At 41.3% G+C, this 16902-nt stretch overlaps 2 protein-coding genes across 2 annotated transcripts in view; both read left to right on the top strand.

Moving 5' to 3' along the window:
• Positions 1–1331: 1331 nt before the first annotated feature.
• On the top strand, positions 1332–14094 carry cct2 (chaperonin containing TCP1, subunit 2 (beta)). Its single transcript, XM_080754668.1, has 16 exons — positions 1332–1384; positions 2754–2828; positions 2931–2996; positions 3238–3349; positions 3951–4027; positions 4910–5022; positions 5472–5674; positions 5943–6043; positions 6126–6253; positions 7391–7494; positions 7622–7741; positions 8311–8439; positions 8615–8718; positions 9833–9932; positions 10656–10797; positions 13691–14094. The coding sequence occupies exons 1-16, from the start codon at positions 1382–1384 to the stop codon at positions 13719–13721; spliced, it is 1608 nt and encodes a 535-aa protein (XP_080610794.1). The 5' UTR covers positions 1332–1381; the 3' UTR covers positions 13722–14094.
• Positions 14095–16084: 1990 nt separating this feature from the next.
• Positions 16085–16902, top strand: part of nots (nothepsin) — an 8568-nt gene continuing 7750 nt past the window's right edge. Inside the window, exon 1 of the mRNA XM_080754669.1 lies at positions 16085–16211. Within this exon, the coding sequence (XP_080610795.1) occupies positions 16150–16211 (62 nt within the window). The 5' untranslated portion in view covers positions 16085–16149. The remainder of the gene's footprint in view (positions 16212–16902) is intronic.

Here is a 16902-nt window from a genome sequence, read left to right as displayed (position 1 = left end):
TAAACAAAGCTACATAGTATACTATGGTAGATCAGTGGTTCTCAACCATTTTAGGCTGTGACCCCCCCAATATTGGAAATGGGGACCCTGATAAGCACTTGGAATTGTAGGAGTTGAATAACATTTTGTTTGACTCTGTTCCACATAAATATTGTGAAAATGGATCTACACGCTCACAATTCTCATATTTTATTGATGCAAGAACAACAATGACTTATTTAAGGGGGTCCACCCTATATGTTCCCCAGGTTCTATGTTCCCCACCTCACAGCATTAGTTTTAGTGGGGCTAGGGGTAGTGGTAGGTTTAGGTGGTAAGAAAGTGGGGAACTTAGAACCTGGGGAACATAGGTCCCACAACTTTTTTTTTCTCCTTTCTATTTATAGTTTCTGCATAGTACTGTTTTATTTGTCATTCTGTTATATATATTTTTTTAAAAGGACCCCAATTTAAACCCAAAAGCTTTTTTGATATATATTTTTAGTTGAACGTGTACCAGTGAACTGTACTGTCATGGAACTGTACTTTTTCCTACAAACGACCTCTAATAAAGTCTTGAATCAATCATTCTCTGAATCAATTTAAGAAAGGGTGAACCAGTAAGACTCCCTAATCGGGAGATAAGCGACCATAGGTCGCTTATCTCCACAAATAGGGCAAAAATTTGTTTTTCCAAAATCTTCCTGATCCATGTTGATGACATGAGTGTAGACATGCTGTGTAGTGATTTTCGTGATTTTAGGGCAACATCTGTAGGAGCAGTGTCCAAAAATGTGTTTTTAAAAATCGGCCTGAAGGTGGCGCTATATGGGACAGATTCATGTTGATGGGATGAGTGTAGACATACTGTGTAGCGATTTGTGTGATTTTAGGGCAAAAACTGTAGGAGCAGTGTCCAAAAATGTGTTTTAAAAATCGGCCTGAAGGTGGCGCTAGAAGAGGGCCATGTGAGAAATGAGGGGCATCCGTTCTGGAGCACCAGAAGTGGGTGGTCCCCAGGAATTCCCTGTGAGCAGCCCCGTTGGGGTGGTCATTTTTGCACATTTGGTCATTTTTTACACCTGGGGATCCCCCAGGGACCTGGGGTCCCTGAAGCTCCGGGGGTCCTTAGAGGTTGTAGTTTGGCAGGTAAGGAGTGTGTGTGCAAAATTTGGCATGGATGGGGCCAACGGTTGTGGAGATATGAGCAGGGCAAAAGTGTGACGTGTGACGGACGGAGAGACAGACAGCCGGTGGAGGTTTTGGTAGTAAATGCGACCTACGGTCGCAATAAAAACTATTAGGTGCGTCGTCACGTTGTCTTTACGTTATTACGTCATCCGGTAGCCCGTCCCTCTTTTCTCTGCTCGTACACGGCTTCAGCCATCAACTGACAGACAAAATGGTGAGAAAACACTTTTATTACTTCATTATTCAGTATTATACTTCTACACGGACACCGTGGCGGAGTGGCATTAACACAAAGCCATTGTCCACATGACCGCAAACAAACAAATTCCTTCCGTGATGTCTGTTTGTGTTACTACTAGGTTTCTATTAGCCGGTGACAGTGCAGTTCAATTGAAGCACATGGGGCGTGTTAGCCGCTAAGCTAGGGGAGGCTAACTTAAAGTGCTGCCAAACCACTTTGTCCTGAATGTTTACGTCCGGGACATTTTCACCGCAAAGGCATGTTTCTGTTAATTACAGACGTTTAACATGGTTTTATGTAACACGTTAAGGTTGTAGTGTAGATGAGGAGAAGATGCTTTGTTCCTCCTAGCTCCACCCATCGAGTTCTACTTAGGACTATTATTAATGATGGGACTCCATAGCTACAGCAAAGCCTAAATGAGACCACAATGTGTGTTGAACATGAATGCATTTAATTTCCAAGTGGAAAATATGCTTGCTTGGTGATAATATGTGGGAAGACGCTGCTGACAGTGTTACACCAAAATTGTTGACCTGTCCAATTCCGTTACTCCTGGCTTACTTTGTGTAGAAGCTTCTAGGTGTTTCTGCGGAAGAGGTTGGGGGATCGAGTTCAATACGTTTTATTTAAATTAATTTGACCAATTATCCTTATCCCCCATTGCGGCTTCACCATTTTTTTTTACTATAAAACAGAATTGATTGATCGTAATATTTTATCAGTTTGCAAATACACGCACAGTAGGCTAGTACAGTACAATTCAACAAGGTCTGCTAATAGGATTTTAAACTCAAGAAAGCCAGTATGCCATGTTTCCATTGGGGTCCTTTGTGCTCAATTCATAGAATAATAATGACAGGCCAAACACTACTTTGAGGTATTATAACAAAGCATGTTTATGTTGTTATTGATGCTGCAACTTTCTTTATATCCCTGCACACAAGACAACACCATGAACTATGGATGCTCGATATAGATTATTTTGATACAGATGGGTACTTTGTCTGCAGAAACAACCAATCAGCACATGGAAAATATATTAAAAATATATATACCTGAGCTGCTATTGAACCCATTTAGGACTGAAGCCGATTCCAAAAACGCTGTAGTTCTAAATCATGACCTAAGTTTTCTGAAACATGTTAAAATATTTATTCAAAAATTACAAAAACATTGCAGCTATATACCAAAAGGGGCTCCCGTCCTGAAGGTTAAAACCACCAAAAGGGGTTCCCGCCCAAAATGGGTTAATAATGTAATCGTCATAATTGCTGTTATCGGGACAATATTTATCGCGCGTTCAAGCTTGAACCTTGATTTGTTGCTATGGTTCTTGCAGGCGTCCCTATCCATGGCCCCGGTCAACATCTTCAGACATGGAGCAGATGAGGAGAAGGCTGAGACCGCCAGACTGGTAAGACCGTGTGTGTGTGTCTGTGTTAAAATGTAAATACAGTTTGATATATTACACGTTCAAAGACTAAACTCAGTTTATATAATTGTTTTCTCTTTCTAGTCTTCGTTCATCGGCGCCATCGCTATTGGAGACCTGGTGAAAAGCACTCTGGGACCAAAAGGAATGGTATGCCATTCAAACATGATTTACTAAAAACACACTTGACACATATACGTTATTCACACTAGCATCTGCAAGATGAATGCAGTTAATTGGCGTCTGAGTTATGAGTGATAATAACGAGCTGTGTGCAAGAGTTTCGCTGCTCTGCCGCAAGTCAAGTCACTTCTTACACATGTAGATTGAAATGTTTTAATATTTTTGTTCGTTCAACAGTCAGCTCATGGTTTTCCTCTCCTCTTCTCAGGATAAGATCTTGTTGGGAGGAGGTAAAGAAGGAAATGTAACTGTAACCAACGATGGAGCCACCATTCTGAAAGCCATCGGTGTGGACAACCCTGCTGCCAAGGTCCTTGTTGGTCAGTACTCACACCAGCGCACCCACATGAATACATACATGCACTAGGGATGCTCATTTGAAAAAAATATAATGACCGCAAACCAGCTGTCATTAAGGTTAAGGTTATTAACCAGTATGGTTCAAATTAACTATTTAGAACGGACAAATGTTTTTTTTTTTAGGCATTGTTTTGAAAAGAAAATGTTAGCTGTCATGGCATCACAGCTTGTGAATTTCCTGAATACTCCTTAAAGGACAACTTTGTTTTTTTACAACAAGGGTTAATATTTTAGATGGTCATTAGAGAAAAGAAAAGATGAGTGTTAAAATGTTTTCATTTACTACTTTCTATTGTTTTTGTGATTTTGACGATTTTGATTTGCATGCATGCCCCCAGGTTGGGGGCATGCATGCAAGTGGCTAAATATGTATTTTTAGACAAAATAAGCCCATTCCCAAGATGCACCGCAATCTTTCACGGGCAGATGTGACTTATGGGGGCTGGTATAAATGGTAACAAAGAAATTGTCAGCTTATAGTGTCTAATAATACATGAACAATATGTAATTTCTTCCAACATGATTGATAATATGATTTTATTTTAATTGTGTGTGTGTCAGACATGTCCAAGGTTCAGGATGATGAAGTTGGCGATGGAACCACTTCAGTCACTGTGTTGGCTGCTGAACTGCTCAGGGTGAGAGCTGTGTGTTGTTGTGTTCATCTGTGTAATATGTAAGTGTATGTATGAATACTAATTTCTGATTGGCTGGAAGGTGTGCATTAAAGCCCTAACAATGTTGTTAATTAACCATAGCAGCTAGCTAGCAGCATGCAACAACAGTAAACAATCAAAGCTTTAATGTTATTGTTAAAAAAAAAAAGCTAAAGGGTGTATTATATAGTGACTTTATCTAAAGTGCTTTACAAGGTGCATGCCACTCACCCATTCACACAAGTGTTGTTGTTTTTTTGTGCCTAAAAGACTAAGATTTTGATATTTAGTCGATTTAGACTAGACCAAACAATTTCAGATGACTATAAAAGGACTAAAACTAAATGGTGTGTTATTCAAAAGAGTAAGACTAAATCAGAATTTGCAGTCAAAATGAACACTGATTCACGCACACATCCACTCACTGGTGATAGGGGAAACCATGCGAGACCACAACCTGCTAATTTAGAACTGTTCAGTTTCTTGCTCAAGGGCTCTTGACACTAACCCAGGAGGATAACTTGTTAACTTGCTACGATAGTAACTCTGATATTGTTCCATATATATATATATATATATATATATATATATATATATATATATAACGGGAGTGACTGCGATGGTACCATAACCATCACTGTTTCCTCACCCAGTTGGAAAAGGTACTAGACTGATGTCATTTGTTGGTTTGGGCTATTGCTGGAATCATTCATTATGTCATGTTTCCATTGCATTGGAATTCCATGTTCATGATGGGATGTCAATGCTTGTTTTCCAGACATTAGTATGACCCACAGTTGTGGTCATGAGACTGTTGAAATCTTGATTCGTAACTTTTGTGTTTATTTTTGTGTGTGTGTGTAGGAAGCAGAGCTGTTGATCGCTAAGAAGATACATCCTCAGACGATCATCGCAGGATGGAGGAAAGCAACTCAGGCAGCAAGAGATGCTCTTAGAGAGGCTGCAGTAGACCATGGGTACACACACATATATAACATCTGATATATTTTAGGGGAGATTATATTTCCTTTTTTTTTTTAAACTGGGATTGGTCCATTCAGTTGCCCCAGGATGTTTGGCATCTGGAGGGGCAAAGGATGTTTGTTATCTTGAGGGGCAAGTGGGTAATTCAAACAATGCTGTTTTTATTGTGCAGTTAATGTTTTCAGTCGGATATAGACCTGTGTTGGCATACTTGGAATTACTGGCTGGCCTATCTATATACCAAACGTCCTCAGGCGAACGAATGGACCAAGTCCAATTATTTATTTTTTACACAGTAAAATGAAACACTACTTACTGTGTGTGTGTGTGTGTGTGTGTGTGTGTGTGTGTGTGTGTGTGTGTGTGTGTGTGTGTGTGTGTGTGTGTGTGTGTGTGTGTGTGTGTGTGTGTGTGTGTGTGTGTGTGTGTGTGTGTGTGTCAGCAATGACCCGGCCCAGTTCCAGGTGGATCTGCTGAACATTGCGCGAACCACCCTGTCCTCCAAGCTGCTGACTCATCACAAGGCCCACTTCTCTCAGCTGGCAGTGGACGCCGTGCTGCGGCTGAAGGGCTCCGGGAACCTGGACGCTGTGCACGTCATCAAGAAGCTGGGAGGAAGCCTCACCGACTCCTACCTGGATGAGGGTACACACACACACACTGTCTGTTTGTCTTTTTCAGGCTTTAACCCACTCTGGATGGGTACTCATTACAGTATGTAGTACAGTAATTTAAAAAAAAAATGGTGTAAGCTATCAAATAGTTTTGGAATTTTGTTTCTAACTAGGCTGAGTAATACGTTTTCCAGAAAAACTGGGTAATTTTCAAATCGGACAGGCCTAAATTGTTAAAGACGTCATGTACCACCAGCTAGCACAACATATACTCTAAATGTGTGTTTGCGTGTGTACAGGCTTCCTGTTGGATAAGAAGATAGGGGTGAATCAGCCCAAAAGAATGGAGAATGTTAACATCTTGATTGCCAACACTGGCATGGACACAGACAAGATTAAGGTACACAGTGCACGCACGCATGCCTTTGTTACAGTACATGTCAAGTACAATATAATCACTAACATACTCTGTATGTGTGTAGATCTTTGGTTCCAGGGTGAGAGTTGATTCAACAGCAAAGGTTGCAGAAATTGAAATGGCTGAGAAAGAAAAGATGAAGGACAAAGTTGAACGCATCCTGAAACACGGAATCAACTGTTTCATCAACAGGTACACACATGCACGCCACATCTTGAAATGTGGAGTTGGCCGTTTCATCAATGCGTGCTTATGGATACCACCACTTTTCTAGGGTGATAGGGCTGTCACCCTAGAGTTATTACATAATTGTCTAATCGCCATTATTTGACAATCGCAATTATTTTGTCATAATCATTTACATGTACATATTTTCAAACATTTTCAAAAATAGTGGAAATAGCCAATCTACTTGTAGATCGGCTTTTTCCACTATCAAGGTTCTTTTTCAAGTACAAAGTTGTCAAATTTGTAAGTCATTTCTTTGTATATTTAGGTTATGTGTCATATCTGCCATGTGCAACTTCAAAGCCTACAAGTCAAACAGGAATGTAATTGTCAGTGACAGAAACACAATTAAATTGTTAATCGCAATGATTTTAGTGACAATTAATCGTCATGTAAAATGTCATAATCGTGACAGCCCTATAGGGTGACCCGCTGTGATTGGCCTGTAGTCGCTGTGATTGACAGTAGCTTTTTGTTAACTATGCCTAAACCTAACCTCACAAAAACTATACCTAAACCGAACCTCGTTAAAACTATGCCTGCCAGAAAGCCAATCAGACACTGCTAAGGCGGGTCTACCCTAGAACGTTTTCAGGCCAAGGACCCCTTAGTTGGAGAGAGATGAAGCAGGGACCCCCACAACCTTTTCATAGATCCATATAGTTTCATCTTTTGATAGCACAATCATCAGTGTATTTTGGAATCATGTCAATTGAAGTGTTCAGATATTTAACCACTTGAACCGTCAATGCTTAATAAATTTGACCTTTCACTCTGTACTTAGTCTGCTCTTTTTCCACTCTACACCAAAGCCCTTTGCCAAAAATAGCAGATCTACAAGCTCACAACGCTTGTAGATCTGCTATTTTTGGCTAAAGTTCTCCAAATATAGATGCCAGGGTTCATGTGGTTAATATAAAAAGGTTTCTATCACACAAAGGTTTGGAGGACCCCCTGTAGTAACTCTGAGGACCCCCTAGGGGTCCCGGACCGCCTGTTGAAGACCCCTGCCCTAGAACGTTGTTTGAAATCCATAACGCTTCATCAACAAGGAACACATACAGCTAGGCCATACTCTGATTTGTCTGTCTTGCCTCTCAGACAGCTGATCTATAACTATCCAGAGCAGTTGTTTGCTCAGGCGGGAGTGATGGCCATCGAACACGCCGACTTCGCCGGGGTGGAGAGGCTGGCTCTGGTCACTGGTAAGATGGATAGATGGATGGATCGATGTGATCACTGATTAATGTTGCGTTGATGAAGACCGGGCAACATTTTCCAATGCCATGTTTCAAACGTCTTTACATTGTTGTATCTTGTGCATGTGTGCAGGAGGAGAGATCTCCAGTACGTTTGACCATCCTGAACTGGTGAAGCTGGGACACTGTAAACTGATTGAGGAGGTGATGATTGGAGAAGACACTCTCATCCACTTCTCTGGAGTCGCCATGGGTATACCAACAACACACAATAATACTTTAATCATTAGGGTTGGGCATTATGCCGATGTTCTTACCCATTGTCATATGAGACTAGATGTCATCTAGGATATTTTAATGTTATGACATAAGTGTTGTCTTTTCCTTGTTTTAGTTTTTTTTGGCTTTTGCCTTTACTGATATATTATAGTATGCTGACAGGAAATGGGGGGAGAGAGATGAGCGCAGCAAAGGTTGTCAGGGTTGTCGGGATCGAACCTGCGACACACTGTCAGGCTGCTTCAGCAGCCTAGGTGCACGGACCACTACCCTAGCCGTCCAGGGTCTTTTCCTTGTTTTAATCACTTAAAACGTAAAACTGAAGTGGTTGCTTTTCAAATGTCAAAGACATTTGTCAAGTTATCTTGATTTTATTTTTATCGCACAGCCCTATTCATAATACAATATCTTTTAAACGTTCGCAAAACCACAGTATTAATAACATTCACTGTGTGTGTGTGTGTGTGTGTGTGTGTGTGTGTGTGTGTGTGTGTGTGGTGTGTGGTGTGTGTGTGTGTGTGTGTGTGGTGTGTGTGTGTCTAGGTGAGGCGTGCACCATTGTTCTGCGTGGAGCCACCCAGCAGATCCTGGATGAGGCAGAGAGGTCTCTACACGACGCACTGTGTGTCCTCGCTCAGACCATTAAAGAAACTCGCACCGTATACGGAGGAGGTACGTATACACAGAGTGGGGGAGATGGATGGGGACATACAGTATACAGTACATGATATACAAACATTATGATTGATGCATAAGAATCCAGCGGGAGTCGTTTTGGTTCTTGACACACACACACCCCAATAGATCTAACTGTCACGTTCCATTGTCTTTGCGCCGCCCCCACCAGGTTGTTCAGAGATGCTAATGGCTAAGGCGGTGACTGATCTGGCCATACGGACACCAGGAAAGGAGGCTGTTGCTATGGAGTCATTCGCCAGGGCTCTGATGATGGTAAAATAAATAAATGGTTATGTTATTAAAACAGCAATAGTATTATAATCATTTTAAACACATTTAAAAAAAAGATTGGGCCCCTGCGCCTTGTCCGTCTGACTGACCAAAGATTGATTGACAGACTACATTTTCAGTTAAAAGTGTATTCAGTGATAATGAAAGTGGCCCGGGGTCATCTTGTTCCTTACTGGCCTTACAGCGTGGAAATGTTTCGTTTTTTATAGATTTCTTACACCATTATAATGTTCTCGTTTTGATCATTAGACCCAATCACTGTATATCGCTAGGCCTATGTCTCCAGCTTGATTTACTACGAGACTGTGGCATTTTATGAGTTCAGTAGTTTACAATTTAGGCATTTAGCATAATTCAGAGTGACTGTGGTTCTCAAAACTTTAATTTTGACCATCATAACTAAACATAACATAACGACGGCCATACTCTACCCTGATTGGTCGAGGACTGGCTGGCCACCTCTCGAACCAGAATCTAGCCATGCTCGTAACACGGGCCATGGTGGAAGTCCTTATATGGTCAGCACACATTCTAGTGAGGAGAATGATTTTATTTTTATTTGAATGAAATACAATCACTGAATATACCTTTAATTGATACTAAACGGATAGTTGATTACTTTCTTTAAACGGTTAACCATTTAAACGTCCCCATCCCTCCCTAGTACTCATTATCTTGAAGTTCTGTCTATGAAGTCGGTACTATCATATTGATAACAAGGGCCCAGAGATTTGAGGATTTATAAATATTTCCTGAATTCCCACTTGGCACAACACTCCCTCAGGTCAAACGTAATGGTTTTGGACGTACAATACAAGGTTTCTAACCGACAGAAGATATCATGCTTTCGATGATTTCGGATGATCGAAAATGCAGTCCCAATAGCCGCTTGTAACATCTGCAATGTACGGGTGTTCAGAGAGACATGTGTGTACTTGATGTTTTATTGGGAAAACAAAGGAGTCATATTTATTAAGAGATGTATAACCAGTCGGTTAAATTATCAACCAGCCATGTTATCAGAACTTATCACTACATTTATTGTTTATTATACTAAAAACACATGAAAAAAATTGTTTTTGTGTAATTTTTGCAGCTGCCCACCATCATAGCAGACAATGCAGGTTACGACAGCGCTGAACTGATCTCTCAGCTCAGAGCTGCTCACCAGGAGAACAATAACACGTGTGGACTCGGTGAGTACACGACTACACACACTATCACATTATACTTAATAATCCAAATCTTTCACAATGGGGCTCACGGTTCGGATTGCGACGCTTTGTGAGCTTGCAGATTGTCTGTTTTCAAATAGCCCCACTTTGAGAACCAGTCATTTCAAACCTTTCTGTGCTTTTGTACCCCCGTTAGCCGTTACAATGTTTCCAGCCGAGAACATCGACTTGTTTGGCTTTAGTTTTCAAAAGTCTGAGGTCAAAAGCTGCTGCAGTGTTATATCTCCAGTAGTGTTAATCTCGTCAATAATATTTGTGCGTGCGTTGTTGTAATTAGAAAACAAGAAATTAGAATAAGCATTTCTATTCCTTTTTTCGTTCATTGAATGTTGATCTTGTGTGTGAGTTGGTTGGATATGCACATGTATGATGATGATGATCCTTTTCTTGTACTGTACTGTATGTGCTCAAACACAAGTATGTTTTGTCCATGGTTCACACTGTATACACAATACACATGGTATACGCTTTATACACCCTATATACATGATACATAATATATACAGACTATACACATGCAATACACTATACAAACAGAACATGCACCCACACAACCACACAAAACAGTAGGACTAGACATATTGTATTGTAAAAGAAATGTGAATGTGACTTTTTAATTTCAAAGCCCAAACCGTGACTTCATTGTGTGTGTGTGTGTGTGTGTGTGTGTGTGTGTGTGTGTAGACATGGTACAGGGGACCATCGGAGACATGTGCGAGTTGGGAATCACCGAGTCGTTCCAGGTAAAGCGACAGGTGTTACTGAGCGCTGCTGAAGCGGCTGAGATGATCCTCAGAGTGGACAACATAATCAAAGCTGCTCCAAGGTATGGAGGGAGGGGGAGCGATAGATCAGTGTTCCTCAAACTTCTTTTGTCTCGGGTCACCCCTTTAAATTACTTTTTCATTCAAGGCACCTGTAAGGTCGCATACACACATTTAAGGCACATGCTTTATGCTTTACCTGGGGGGAGGCGGGGGGTAAAGCAGCATCCATTTCATTCTCTTTGGATGTCGCATGTTTTGAAGAGGCAAGCTTGCTCTGTGGCTTAAGGACAGGCTTAAGGAAAGCTTAGAGCAAGCTTCCCTCTTCAAAACATACGACTTCCATAGGGAATGAAATGGATGCTGCTTTACCTCCCGCCTCCCCCCAGGTAACGCATAAAGCACATGCCTTAAATCTGTGGCCACATTGCTTATTTAATTGATGATGTTACTGAAAGGCATAGTCAAGGCCTTATTGCCTAGCTATTTAACCCTGTCCCTAAACAGCCTCAGGTGACTGTCTCACAAGAGCTGTGGTTGTCTGTATCCTGTTTGACGGTTTATATTTAATTTATTGTGCACTGTATGCAGAAGTATAGGACCTAGGCTACAGAGAAATAAATATAATGTATGAACTCCAGGACACTTTTGGGCTCCAGTGTGTATGAGCACATTGCAGAACTCCCTCAGCAACATGTAGTACCCAGAGTATTGGACTTTAGGCACCTCAGCACACCTGAATTAGTGTTACTTTATACAACCCTACATGTATGATATATAACGGTATGTAAATATGTCTTTACCCCTAAGATACAGTGTCACAAGGAAATATTGAGACAATAGTAGTTTCCATTACGACTTGACGTTGAACCCCAGCATCCCTATTCTAGGGGGAACGTTCACCGAAAATAGACTGATCCACAAGCTCACAACGTGTCAAAATGTATAGAGGGTTTAAGTGGTTAAACCATGGGTCTTCAACAGGGGCTCCTCAGAGTTACTACAGGGGGTCCTCCAAATCTTTGTGTGATAGATCTTTTTTCTCTCTCCTTTTTGAGCGGTGGTAAACCGCTCCATAGAGTGGCTGTGAGTGTGTCTGTAGCCACTTTTCCTCAGCGTTTTGCCATAGCAATGTGTTTTCCTCAGCGTTTTGCCATAGCAATATGTGTGTGTGTAGCCATATTACATCACCAGTTACATCCTAGACCTATCTGTAGCCACTTTTCCTCTGCGTTTTGCCATAGCAATGTGTTTTCCTCAGCGTTTTGCCATAGCAATGTGTGTGTGTGTGTAGCCTGTATTACATTACCAATTGAAGACGTTATGTAAGCACGACCACGCTCACTTCACATTGGCTGTGATTTTTTATATTAAGCACTTGAACTCTAGTGTCCATATTCTGAGAACTTTAGCGGTGCGAGGGCGTTGTGAGCTTGTAGATTGGCTATTTTTGGCAAAGAGCTTTGGTGTAGAGGGGGAAAAGAGCAGACTAAGTACAGAGTGAAAGGTCAAGTTTATTAAGTATTGACGGTTCAAGTGGTTAGGTATCTGAAAACACACATTGACATGAATCCAAAATACACTGATGATTGTGTTGTCAAACAATGAAACTATATGGAATCTATGAACAGGTTGTGGGGGTCCCTGCCACATCTCTCTCTCAACTAAGGGGTCCTTGGCCTGAAACCGTTGAAGACACCTGGGTTAAACTGAAGTGATATTGATCAATTCCAAATATTATCAAAGTATTCTGTGGCACCCCTGGACTTGCGTCACGGAACCCACTTTGAGAACCACTGCGATGGTTAAATGGAGCGCTCTACCAACTGAGCTGCCCAGACACTGTAAGAAAGAAAGTAGCAGATGGATGGAAAGGCAGAGAGAGAGAGAGAGAGAGAGAATGGGTATTATTTAGGGTTGCAACGATACTGTGTTACCGGTGAGCGTGCACAACACCGAGTACTTTACTTGCACACCGATAACACAGTTAAATAAAAAGAAAACGCATCCGCTGCTCTGCTCTGCCCCAAGGAGCGCAGTAGAGATGTGACGTTCGCCAACGATTCCGCTCTTTTGAACAGCTCTTTTAAATGAACGATGGGATTCGGTTCTCAATCGCGGGAGGCCGGGAGCTGTTCCTTGTGTGGGAGTGTCGAGAATCAGAATTCAGAATCAACGGATCATCCACGGGGCGAGGCACAGCCCATCAGACCGCATGTCGTCTCGTCCCCACTCGCAGGGCACGTTCCAGGAGACTAGTTGTGGCTTTATAATGTCACAGCGCACAGTAGGCGGAAAAACGACGATTAGCCAAACAAGAAAACGCAGGGCTGTTGTAACACTAACTAAGTGTTGTTGCTTTTTTACAAAGCTGAATTTTTAATATGGTCGGATGGTTGTGGTTGTTGTAGCTTGAGGTAGCATTGGCTGCTACTGAGTGCGCACAAGACGACAAGGCACGCAATGGTAGTTGAAACGGTGTTACCGATAACCGCGGTGTTGACACGACGATATTTTCGGTGTTAAAGGTGATACACCATGCATTTAAAAAGTATTTATGTCATATTGTTTGTCCCAAAAACGTTTTTCAAAAGGTTTGAGGCTAAATTACCACTCCTGAATAGAGAGCCTCTCATTTTTGAATGCCCCCCCCCCCCCCCAGCAAATCTGGACCCCATTTGCCCCCCCCCCCCCCCCCCCCCCATCAAATCTGGACAGCCTGTTTTGAGAACCCGTGGGATGCTTTTAACCTCCACCTTCCCAAAACCAGAGAAAGACACAACGGTCTGAAATGGGACTTTGTGAGGATAGAAGGTGCTAGTGGGACCCCAAAAAAAGGTTTTAAAATAGGAAAAGTGAATTTTCATGGTGTATCACCTTTAAAAATCTCATACCGTTGCAACCCTAGTATTTTCTGTTGTGTGAATCTGTACCTTTCTGTTTGTTCCCCAACAGGAAGCGGGTTCCAGACCACCACCCCTGTTAGGTGAAGATGGAGGATGAACACTGTTTGTGTATTTATCTGTTGTTTTCAGTCCAGTTCACTTAAATAAAAATTACAACAGCGCACTGTTGGTTTTCATGTTTGGGTCCCCGTGGAAGCACTGAAGTGAACAGACTAGCCCTGCTAACGCTAGCTCACTTGCCTGGCTTAATGGATGGTTATGCTAAAGATGTTACACTGCAAACTTTCCCCAGCTTTGTGGACAGCTAGTTTTTTTGTTTATGTAGTTGAGCTCTTGTTAAGCATTTTTATTTGTATGACGCCACGTTGAAAGTTTCCTCGTCAGCTGACTGAACAAAAGTACAGCAGTGTTGATGTTTGTTTACTGAAGAAATAAAAGCAACAAGCCAGATGATTTGCTTTTGTGCTCATTATTTTCAGATGTATTGTATTAATTTGAATGAGGTATCGTCTGCAGCAATGGTAGATTATGTCAATTTCTAAAATGTTAAGTTATAGACACAAACATTCTAGAAAGCTTATTTATATTGTGGAACAATTTTAAATAATTATTCTATTACATTAATAGAGTAATTCTTTAAAATTGTTCCCCAACCCTAACCCTACTACAGTAATTTGAAAGTTTCATGTACATATTTACACGATTCGGAAAAAAAATCGTATGTGTTGCTATAGGAATAGAATGGAAAATCTTTGGTAGTTTTAAATGTGTGTATCAAAGCACACTGTTTGCTTCAGAATAATCCTACAAATGTAAAAAGGAACTGGATTCAGAATGCAATCTGTAATGAATTGTCTACAAATGTGTAAAGTGATGATTCTCAATGTGCGGTCAGGGGTCACAATGTACTCTTATAGATCTCTTCACCTTTGGTCCTTTCTGCTGTTTCATTCAATATCAGGTCACTTCCTCCCTAGCAGGATGCAGGCAATGCATTGATGTGTTGCCAGATTTTGCAAGAGAAACAAGCGGCCAGGTCAATGAAAACAAGCCCAAAAGAAGTAACTATTTAAGTTTTACCACTTAACTCATCTAGTGCCATTCGCGAGATGTCTCGCGAAATGTACTCGAGTATCTGTAGTGCCATTCACGGGATATCTCGGGAAAAGTAATAGATTACTGTAACGGCGAGTACATTACCGAGAAGAATCGCCGGCGGTCCGGAGACGAAATCCGTCGCTGATTTCGCATCATCACGGCTCCACGAGCACAAAATAGTCCCATCCATAACATTGAGGTGGACGGGGGATCTCATCTTTAATGTCCATTATCTCAAAACTACACTTTAGAAGCTAGGATGGAGGCAGATGCTCGCTTATGTTACACAGTTATAAAAGCTCCCGGTCGGCCATTACACAACTCCACGTGGACACGGATCGGTTCCAGCGCACGATCCGATGACGTCAGACCGGAAGTGATTGCGCGGTGGACTTCTGGCCTTCAAAATAAGACAACGCAAGTGAATGGGACCTGAAGGAGGCACTTTGGACATTATAATCCGTTAATGTCTGGGGCTCTGAATGAGTTAACATTGGCTGTTTGAAAATGGCAAATTCTTTTCAAGCTCAGAATGTGTCACATTGATGGGGGCGCCCGCTGGCCTGGTGGTCAAGGCGCGTACCATATACTAGGCTACAATGCCTGCTGGCGTCCCCGGTTCGATTCCCGATCCGGATGACCTTTGCCACATGTCATTCCCCATCTCTCTCCCCATTTCCTGTCAGTCTACTGTCCTATCGAATAAAGGCATAAAAAGCCCAAAAACAAATCTTAAAAAAAAAAGAATGTGTCACATTGGGACACGTGAGCTTGTGATCTGCCATTTTCTAAAAACAAATTGGGAACAATACACATTTTATGCCAGGGTCCCTGGCACAAAATATTTTCAGATCGGGGTCTGATGACAAACATTAATTTGTGGGTCCTTGATGTGAAAAATGTGGCGGGACCCCACGTGGTTTTGGAGGGGTCCCCAGATGACAGTGAAGTGACAATTTAAGGATTTTAAGAAATGTTTAATACCTAAAGAAAAAACAATACCATCGCTACATTCAAAGTAATCTGCAAACTATACTATAAAACTGTCAAACTTTGGTCAAATTGTCCAAAAAAAGGCAATTGTTTTTGAAAATGGCAGATCTACAAGCACAAAACACTTGTAGGGTGCTTGTAGATCAGATATTTTCACAGTATCTGGAACAGAGTCTATAGACTAAATACCTCAACTCAAATATAATTATTTAGGGGGTCCCCATGCAGTTCAATTATGATCCACTTCTTTAGATGGCAGATTGGTGTAAAAGCACTGATGTGTGTGACCTGGACATGGTGTGATGACTGAGGTCAGAGGCACTGCGACCTGTCTGTCTTTCAACACTGTGTAGACAAACAGTGACTGGACTCTAACATCGAGCAGAACATCAGTCTCAGCAGGACTGGCAGACTGACATGAAGTGGACAGTGTTGCTGACCGTCTGCTCGCTTACCTGGGCGGAGCAGTGCCTCATCAGGTAACTATCCCAATGTTGTTTTTAAAGCCTATTGAAAGGTATTTTTCCTTTTCTTTTAAAGAGTTATTTCTCTTAACACTTTATTATTTCAACTTCTTCTCTGGCTTTTTGTGTGCACGCACAGAACCCCAGGCAATTTTTAAGTGAATCAATATGTTTAGATATTGGATATTTAATTTATCAACCACAACCCCCTCCTATAGAAGCCCATTGAACTGCAATCTCCATTTTAACCATGTTTGGCCTCATTGAAAACCTGTCTCTGCATGGTTCTGGCGAGCGATTGATATTGTCCTATAAAGTGTGACAGGGATGTGGTTTTTCAATTACATCTGGTTAAATCCTTAGAATCGTCTGATGCAGTGGTTCCCAAACCTTTTAACTCCAAGACCCAAAAGAGAAATTAGACGTTAAACTAGGTAAAATAGCCAACTCTACAAGTTCACAATGTGTCTCTTTATGCTGTGTTGTTAGCTTGTAGATCTGCTATTTTCACTCTAGACCTAATATTTAAACATTCTTTTTATGGAAATTATATATATATATATTTTTTCATTACTTTTGAGGTAATTACTTTCCTTCAATTAAAAAAGGTTTTAATTGATAGAAAGTGTGATTTCTTTGTCTAAACTTAATTTACATATTTTTAAAGTATGTGTGTACACTGCCAGATTTACACTGACTATATTTT

The sequence above is a fragment of the Nannobrachium achirus genome, assembly GCF_963921795.1.
Source record: "Nannobrachium achirus genome assembly, chromosome: 23".
In the NCBI taxonomy this organism is placed as follows: Eukaryota; Metazoa; Chordata; class Actinopteri; order Myctophiformes; family Myctophidae; genus Nannobrachium; species Nannobrachium achirus.
Note: the sequence above shows the minus strand (reverse complement) of the source record. Positions and strands in the feature narration are given on the sequence as shown.

Bases quoted from the DNA above. Each gene is read 5' to 3' on its own strand.
- cct2 (XM_080754668.1), top strand. The intron at 2,829-2,930 runs GTAAGACCGTGT...TTCTCTTTCTAG, and splicing joins AGGCTGAGACCGCCAGACTG to TCTTCGTTCATCGGCGCCAT. The intron at 7,495-7,621 runs GTAAGATGGATA...GCATGTGTGCAG, and splicing joins GAGGCTGGCTCTGGTCACTG to GAGGAGAGATCTCCAGTACG.